The 9,698-nt window shown below is 38.1% G+C and overlaps 1 protein-coding gene across 5 annotated transcripts in view; it reads left to right on the top strand.

Annotated features, from left to right (window-relative positions):
• The first annotated feature begins 1,969 nt into the window (after positions 1-1,969).
• The window catches only part of ABCC1 (ATP-binding cassette, sub-family C (CFTR/MRP), member 1), a 49,758-nt gene continuing 42,029 nt past the window's right edge, over positions 1,970-9,698 (top strand). For 4 of the 5 annotated variants that reach the window (XM_030983889.1, XM_030983888.1, XM_030983887.1 and 1 more), the window contains exons 1-2: positions 1,970-2,334; positions 9,124-9,297. In XM_030983889.1, coding sequence (XP_030839749.1) covers positions 2,287-2,334; positions 9,124-9,297 — 222 coding nt within the window. In that variant the 5' untranslated portion in view covers positions 1,970-2,286. 5 annotated transcript variants of the gene reach the window in all.

The following is a 9,698-nucleotide window of genomic DNA, read 5'->3' as shown; positions in this document are numbered from 1 at the left end:
ATCCTGTATGGGGGCTACCCCCCGAGGGTATTCATACTACTCTCAAAATATGGTATACGGAGTACCGCTACAATGGGAGCAGGGGCGGCGGGGCGTCTTCCAAGGTGGGAGGAGGGGGGGGGGGGGCACCAACAAAAAAGGAGACTTTTTGGAACTAAGGGGTACCCACATGTACAAAAGGAAAGCTCAATGCGAAAATAGACAATTTGAAGACAGTGTTATATATCCAGATATGATTACCTTATCAGGGAGTGGACTATTAAGATGATTATTATTAATATTATTATTATTATTATTATTATTATTATTATTATTATGATTCAATATTTGTTTCTGTCTTTACATGGTCCAAGATACTGCTTGCAAGCATGTGCATTATACTTTTGCAGTTGAGTGAGATGGTCTGGAATTTAAAGTTGTGTGAGGTCACAGAGTGACACAAGTTATATCTTATAAAGAAGGGGAAAAACCATCAATTCTGATGGGGTTTTAACTCACTTTTAAGGACAATCCGCAAAGCATGAAAAACTGAAAAAAATCTTTAATAAGTAAAACATAATTATATAAACTATAAATATGAGCCAGGATAGCGTGCACAATTTGGGGGAAAATAAGAAAAAGATGCTCTCAGTCGCTCCACTTATGGACACTTGTTTGGAGAAATGACAAAGGGGCACTTACTAGGGGGAAAAGGACACTTATTAGAAAAGAAAAGGACGACGTGTCAAAGTAAAAAAGGGGCAAGCATCAGAGGTAACAAAATGGGGCACTTCTCGCTCCTGAAAAGGGGCACTCAGCAGATTAAAAAGGGGCATTTGTCGAAGGAAAAGGGGTACCTATCGGATTTTGATTAGGGCATTTAACTAAATTAGAAATGTAAAAAGTGGCATTTATGAAAAGGGGGAAGGAGCTCTTAAGAAAAGGAGCGCTTACCAGAAGGAATAAAGAATACTTATTACAAAGAAAAAGGGGACACATGTCAAAATAAAATAGGCACTTATCAGAGGTGAAAAGGGTCACGAAAAGGGGAAGGGGCTCTTAATAAAAAGAAGAAAGGACACTTTCTCGAATGAAAAAGAGTTATTATAAGAAAGAAAAAAGGGGGCGTGTACAAATAAAAAGGGCGATTACATGATGTTAAAAGGGGCACTCACCAGAGATGAAAATGGGCATTTATGAACGTCCAAAAGGACCCTAATTGCAAAGGAAAATGGGCATCTATCAGATTTCAGAGGGGGCATTTATCAGAGGCGAAAAGAAGCATTTATGAAAAGGGTAAGGGACTGTTATTAGAAGAAAAGGGGGATGGTACTTTTTAGAAATTAATGACAAGGGGCCGGGTGTCAAAATAAAAGGGGCACATATCAGGGGTAAAAAAAAAAATGGCATTTAAAAAACAAGGGAAGGGGCATTTTTTTACAAATAAGGGGCACCACTCATTTGATAGGGGCAATTATCAGAGGTAAAAGGAGCACTTATATGAAGTAAAATGGGTCACCATTTGGGGTACTCGAAAAAGCAGTGGGTGGAGCACTGTACCCCCTGTCCCCCTTGCGTGAGGCGTTGCTTTTTTCAGCGGCACAGATTGGGGTTAGGTGCGTGTTGAGCCTATGGGAAAGTGTAGGGTTAGGTTTAGGGTTTAGGGTTAGCTTTAGGGTTAAATCAAGACCCCTTTAAAAAAAAAAGGCCCCACTTCTATGCCGCAGAAGAAAATAACGCTTCCAGGAGCACCACCTCTAAAGGGAGCATGTTTTTAAATCCTGAAGATTGGACTACCCTCGGCTATCCAGCTCTATATAGCGTAGCCACTTGTCGATGGCCCTCGCTTTGTTGGAGTCCGTAAATTCTGGCGAGCGAAGCGAGTCAGAGAAACCGAGCCAGAATTTACGGACTCCAACAACGCGCGCGAGGGCCATCGATAAGAGGCTATTTAATCGTCGCGCGCCATCTACGGGTACTGTTCGGCAGTACAGTGCATGCAGTGTCTCGAATTTCGCGATGTCTTGATTTACGTAACATTTATCACACATAATTAATAATCTTTATTGAATCATTCTTCTCCTCGCTGTTTGATCGTTGAAAACTGGAATTAATCACACCGGGTAAACTTTGCAAGTAGCTCAGTAACTGCTGAGCGAAGCTCGAGAGTGGAGCTGAATAACAACACTTCTTGGAGCTGAGAAGCTTACCAACCTCTCTGGACTCTGCCTTTGTGACCGAGAGGGGACGGGGCGAAGCGGCTGCGATTGTCGGCGCGGAAGATTGGAATTGAGACTGAGCAATGCAATGGCACCAAACACTTCATGGGTGGAATTTTGCGGTTCCGATTTATGGGTAAGTAGTCTATGTTAGGGCTCATCATGGGGGGGAGGGGCGGGGGGGGGGGGGGGGTAATGGTACACACACACACACACATACATGTAAGTCTTTGTAAGACTCGCGAAAGTTTGAGGAAAATATGTAAAAAAGTTATGAAATTTTGAACGTTGAGTAGTCTAGATCTAATCAATGATGAATGAAACACAAATCAGTAACCTGGCCTGGCCTAGCACTTTGTAGCACCTCTGATCGGTATCGGATCAGAAGATAGACCCCAAAAATAGGATTGTGCCTGTTCTTGTTAACCGCACATACAAGTACAACACCCTGCAGATTAGATCTTCCATGTGCAGCACTGTACATACATGTACATGTATTTCTAAAAAACTAACTTTAAAAGTACGAAGATACTCTGATACATCGTCGACATGGTGGCCTGTAGTTCAACAGAAGAAGAAAAAGAATCATGTTGCCTCGCCGTCTGTGATATTAGAGGGAGCTGGAGAAAGTTGAGCGCCAGAAGTCTCTCTTTGTAAGGATGGTTGCGGATGTCTTAAACCATTTTGATGGCTCTCTTCTGCACCTTCTCTATGGTCTGGGAGTTTGAAAAGTGTAAAAACAAATGGAGATAATTAAGTAGAAATTTAAAATAAGTAAGCTCAAATTCAGCTCCAGAATATCAGAATCTTACCTCTATAATGGCTTTAATGGTTATTACAAATAAAAACTGCTAATTGCTATAGGAAAAGAAGGAAAATATTTGTTGGAATAGCCAAATTTTCTTCTTCTTCTTCTTCTTCTTCTTCTTCTTCTTCTTCCTCTTCTTCCTCTTCTTCCTCTTCTTCCTCCTCCTCCTCCTCCTTCTCCTCCTTCTCTCTCTCTCTCTCTGTACCAATACCAATGTTGTATCCCACCCTGCCTGTTTGACCCCTTTTATGGGAGTTAGGCACTGGGCAGTACCTGCTATATAATATGAGTTATCTAATAAGAAGTACAGAGTAGTACAGTGTACAGATTGTGTAACTGGTCAGTATAGAAGAGTTTTATAGAAGTAGAAATATTCCCTCATAAAAAATCCCTGATATTTGAAATTGGATGAGAAAATACTGAAAATTTACAATTACCAAACTGCCATGGCACGTTTGTGTGCAGTTCCAATTTACTTGTTGATACCAATTTATGTGTGTAGTCATTCACTGTAGTGCATGTGCACCATCAAGGCAATTCTTCATTTTGATGATTCCAAAACCTCAACGTGTCCACCAGTTAACCTTTCTATTTCTTCTAGACTGTTTCTGTCATGATGTTATTGCCTGACCAGAACTTAACTTTATCTTTATTGATCTCTTATGCTAATAGAGCTCCTGTAATAAAAGTAGTTTTTACAGCACATTGATTGCTATAAAATGGTTACAAATATCCTAATATTTCTGATTATTTGTTAAGTTGTATTGATCTTAGTTGATATGAGAAAATTCTGAGCTGTTGTGAAACAATCAATTGTACATGTTCAAAACCATTTATATTTACAGTACATGAACTACATGTATGCACTGCCGAAGAGAATAGAATCATTTGAGAGCAGACTTGGTCTGGAGTGAAACGTGATACATGTACATGTACATGTAGTACATTTTTTAGCTCCATGTATGTGATCCGTCACATGGAAAAGAGACGGAAGTCGTACGGCTAGAAGTCAAGAAAATGGGGGAAATCGTGCAAAAAGAATAATTGGATTTTTAGGATCTTCCATGTTTCATGAACAGTTTTGCTATGAGTGTTTCGCAGTTAAGTCGTGTGCTACAATGTATGCTTTAGTGGTAAATTTTATAGCTCTCTTAAAAGCAAATATAAAAGAATGTGATTACACAGAAAGAAAGGACAAAACTACCAACACTCGTTGTGTCTCAATTCTTAGTTTATTAAACAGCAGCAAATTCTATAGTTCTAAAAAAGAGAGTTATTGGTGAAATTTGATGTTACAGTCTTGTAGGGTACCATAAGGATTAACTCTCGTTAGCTTTTTTCTCGGGTACAAGCAGGCCATGCGTGATAATTTGAGTAGTATAATGACCTGTTAGCTAATCTTAATATCCTGTGAATTGTTTCCCAAATGACTTCCTCGATTGTTATAATATTGTTTGAATTCACCTACATTGTAACTGCTGTTTTTAATCTATTCAGGAATTCTGAATGATGTTGAAAATCTATTTTCCTGATGTCATTCATAAATGAACAATGCCTCTGGATTTAGAGCTTGATTTTTGTTATTTCTTCCAGTAAAACATTAGAATTGTAGTTCATTAGAGGAAGCTGTCCAAGGGTCAGTCAGAATGCCATGAAGTCCATTGTAAATTGAACTCTGTAATTAATCCACCTTTTAGAAAGGTTAAACGTACTTTGGCAAACTGTCTAGAAGTTTGAAATTACCATTGTAAAGATTAATATGTTAATTTGCTAGATTTCTATTGTGTAGTCATTATCTGTGATGTTTGATCTGACGGTAGGCATACTGATAATGTATTCAAACAAGAATTAATCCAGGACATTGACTCTATTTGCACAGTATACAATACAGAAGATTTACATGTTTACATAGCATGCTGAAAAGAATCAACCTTGTTTACATAGCACTGACTTCTGCAATGATCAAAAACGTTCTTCTTGGGATAGGTGATGAAACGTTTTTTTCAGTTACAGTCAAACCTGCCTATAGCGACCACCCAAGGGAAACACAAAAAGTGGCGTTTGTAGACAGGTGGTCTTTGTAGACGGGTTCCTTTAGTACATGATTCAATGAGAAACCATTTTCAAGGAAAAAAAACAAATGTTGCCTTTGTAGACAGGTGGTCTTTGTAGACAGGTGGTCACCAAAGCAGGTTCGACTGTATTACATTTGTAAGCCTGTATGTATTGGGTTACAAGGAAGGGGCAAAATAAAAGAATAGATTCATTGGGGCCTGAGTCATGTCGGGATTTTCATAAACCGGGTCCCGACGGCCTTGCACCGGTCGGGACCCGGTGTCCCGAAATCAGCTCGCAGGATTTGTCACTTGCCTCTATAAAAAGCGCATATCATCAGTATGTCCCTTAAAAGTGACATTTTTATCAGTCAAATAAATCAACACATGCATACCTCGGCACAGATTGGTATATTCTTCCATTTGACATTATATTTATCCATGATTGGCGATGTTTAGTGCCATTATCGTGCCTCTAAAAGTAAAAAAACTCGAGCAAAAATATAAAGACTACAATCGAGCCGCCATTTTGATTTATGCAGGTTGAATAAATCTGGTCAAAAAATATGAATGTTAGAATAATAAAACGGCTTTCTAAAAAATTCTTCTGTACAATATACCGATCATATAATATTTTAAAGACAAAAATAAATATTTATCTCTTATTTTAAACATCGCATGCTTTTTTTTAAAAGCTGAAAATTACTTGGTAATCACAAGAAGTTTCGATACGAATAGCTGTTGCAAGGCAAGTTCAGACTAGTCTCGGAAAAATGCGCAGTGCTCCTCGTTATCTGTAATGCGTGCCAGAACGAACCCAAACAAAGACGTGATCGTAACGAGAAAAAAATCATTAAAAACTACGAGAGCACAATTGGAAAGATATACTGCTCAAAATTACCATAATCGGATACATAACTTGGACAAAGAATTCAATAATCGCCCAAGAAATGCCACAGAAATTGTGATAATCGAGGAGTAACTGGGTACATTTTTATCGCAAGGGGCCCGCTGCAAATACTCGAATCCTTTGTTATACTGCTTTTTACCGTAGAGGGCGGTATTTGCCTCGTGTTTAATTTAAACACGTTTAGATATATTGCAGCAGGCCCTTCCGATAATGATTGTACCTATAGTAACTCATTAAATATCACTATTTATGTGGCTTTTCTTGGACAACTATTGTATTCTTCCTCCAAGTTATGTATCTGCTTACGATAATTTTGAGTAGTTGTCTTTCCAATTGTGCTCTCGTAGTTTTTAATGATTTTTTTCTCGTTACGATCACGTCTTTGTTTGGGTTCGTTCTGGCACGCATTATAGCTAACAAGGAGCACTGCGCATTTTTCAGAGACTAGTCTGAACTTGCATTGCAACAGCTATCCGTATCGAAACTTCTTGTGATTACCAAGTCATTTTCAGCTTTTAAAAGAAGCATGCGGTGTTCAAAATCAAAGAAAAAATATATATTTTGTCTTTTAAAAATTATTCGATCGGTATGTTGTAAAGAAGTACTTTTTAGAAAGTCGTTTTATTATTCAAACATTAATGTTTCTTTCAACCTGATTTATTAATTCTGCCGAGAGACCCGGCCAGTACAGTAGCTAGCTAGCAGCTGGCAACAACAACCCCATGGGGCGAACTGCTTTGCAACTCATATTTATATCAGCAGTTCGGATTGATTCTGGATGAGCTAGAATACGATTGGTAACAATTAAATACTTAAGTTTTAGGGTGGATTGATTTTAGTGGTGTGCAAAACTGCAATATCTTACATATTTCATAATTTTTTTCGGAGCGCCGGTTCTCAAAAAACGAAACCGGGACCCGACGGCAACGGTCGGGTCCCGGTGTGATCGACCGTACCGACTCAAGCTTATCAGACAGTGAAAGCTTTCTTATAAAGAGTATAAATCATACAATGCAGCAGAATGTCCCCTGAAAAGGACAGCTCTCCTAATAGTTACCCCCATATTCTAAATAACCTTTGATGCTGGTAGCTGTTGGATGATTCCCAGAGTTCAGGGCCCCATTTCACAAGACTTGTCATCAGTGACAAATGACAGTATAGTATTAATGATTATATACCTCACTTAAGAAATCCAGCCATCTGATTGGTCGAAATTGCATTCATAAACTTTAACTATTTCTGTAAAATTCCCAGTGACCATGGTTAAAACAGTTCTAAAATCCCAGTAACCATGGTTACCGGGAAAATAGTTCAGTCTCCATGGTTACCCCGTAGGTTTACATGTTAAAAAATGGTCTGAGCGATCGAGGATACCGTACGTGTGCGAAGAATTGGTCGGTAATTTCAATACAATTTAATCTCGATCGATTTTACCGACAATTTTATCTTGCATTGTTGACATGAAGACGAAAATAAACTTCCAAAAACAAAAAAACAACATCTGCCGATAGATCTTGATCTAAGTTCGTGCCAATATGCATTGCAAAAGTAAAAGTAAAAGAAGGGCCCGTTTAATGGAGCAGCGGCGAAGCATCCACCACGCGAAGCCGTTTTCAATCCATTTTAATGTATATATTAGAGAAAACTGCTAGATATGGTGACAGAGCGCGATGGCCGAGCGGTTTAAGGCGCTGATTTTAGTTACATCACCTTTTGTACGCAAGAGATCGAATCCCATCTTCGACAAAAAATTTGTAATTTTTATTTTTTATTTTTTAGTCTATTTTTTTTTTGGCATATAAAAGTATTAATGACTGCTTTAATATTCGAGAAATAGTTGTTTTTATACGCTCTCGGGAAGGTTACAATTGGGCTATTGCCCTCGGCACGCCTCGGGTAATAGCACAATTCTAACCTTCCCTTGAGCGTATAAAAACAACTATTTCTCTCAAAGCAGTCATTAATACTATACTGCTTTGAGAGAAATAGTTGTTTTTATACGCTCAAGGGAAGGTTAGAATTGTGCTATTGCCCGAGGCGTTTCCCGAGAGCGTATAAAAACAACTATTTCTCGATTATTAAAGCAGTCATTGATACTTTTATATGCCGAAAACAAAAGAGTCAACTAATGACACCACCTTGGCCTTTCTCTAGTTTATCTGCACAGTTGTTTTTTATGAGTGTATCTTTGAGAGTAGACTAGATCTAGATTCTAGTCTAAGCAAGATATTTTTACAATTTTGGGGATGGGCCGGCCCCGTGGGTAATATGGAGAAGAACCTGCGCTTTCATATGACACCTCACTTATTGAGTATCACCTTCAGGATCACAACAGATAAAGGTTTGAATCTCGAATTGAAAAAAAAAAACTTAACTTTTTTTGCATGGTGGCGCAATGCAAGTAGACTGCATAGCGACTGCATTGCGTGCAAACTCTATGAGAAGAATTTTAACACACAACATCGGGTGCGCGATCAGACACCCTGAAAACTAGATCTATTTTCGTCTAGAGTCTACGTCTATGCTTTTTCAGCAACTAAACGAACATGTTTATGGATAATTTCACGAACCCTTTTTGTTGTTCTTGCTGTCAGCGAGTCTTGCATTTGATAAGTTGAAATCTTGGGAGGGTTTCTTGAGCCATTTTTGTCTTGTTTGGAATTGTCTTGTCTTGTATGAAAATACCGACCAATTCTTTGCACACGTACGGTATCCTCAATCGCTCAAACCATTTTTTAACATGTAAACCTATGGGGTAACCATGGAGACTGAACTATTTTCCCGGTAACCATGGTTACTGGGATTTTAGAACTGTTTTAACCATGGTTACTGGGAATTTTACAGAAATAGTTAAAGTTTATGAATGCAATTTCAACCAATCAGATGGCTGGATTTCTTAAGTGAGGTATATCATTTTTGTTATATACCGGTAAGCTACGGTAATGAAATCCTTGCTTCTGATTGGTTATCAGCAGATTTGTCACTGATTTTTTGTCATTTGTCAATGAAAAAAAGGCTTTGTGAAACGGGTCCCAGGAGTTCAATTATTCCTCGATGTAATTTGTTAGACTGTGATAACGCTTGCATTACCTTTTATTCTGTTCACAGGATTATTTCTAAAACTAATTATTTTCTCTTTGTGATTTATTTCAGGACCCATCCTTACTGAATGCTTCTGTACCTGATGTGACACCGTGTTTCCAAGAAACAGTGTTGTCATGGATACCATCAGCTTTTCTTGTTCTTATCACTCCTTTCTATCTCCTCTTCATGAAACACAATGACAGAGGATTCATTCCTATATCTAAACTGCACAAGGCTAAATTGGTAAGACTTCAACTATGTACATGTGTATAATATTTTCAAAACAAAACATTTTTGAAAAAGAAGTTACAGTACATGACACTTGTCCAAGACAATTTAAGCACATCATGACAATGAAATAACCTTGCTACATGTATCCACAATAATTCAATAACACCTACAAGGAAAATGATACTGCTACAGTGTATATTTCATGTAATCATACATTCTGAGCGGAAGTGCTACTGTTCGATATGATGTGTGAAATAAGATTAACCTCAAGCCTAAATGAAGATAATGTCTATTAAACGCTGTTCATAAACCATATTTGAGAATCAATAATACTATACTTGTATAAAATTTGTTCATTATATCATCTGTTCAGAGCTGGAAGGGTTTTAACTCCACACACTGTACATGTACAT

Source organism: Strongylocentrotus purpuratus, unplaced genomic scaffold (genome assembly GCF_000002235.5).
Source record: "Strongylocentrotus purpuratus isolate Spur 01 unplaced genomic scaffold, Spur_5.0 spur5_scaffold_14, whole genome shotgun sequence".
Lineage (NCBI taxonomy): Eukaryota > Metazoa > Echinodermata > Echinoidea > Camarodonta > Strongylocentrotidae > Strongylocentrotus > Strongylocentrotus purpuratus.
Note: the sequence above shows the minus strand (reverse complement) of the source record. Positions and strands in the feature narration are given on the sequence as shown.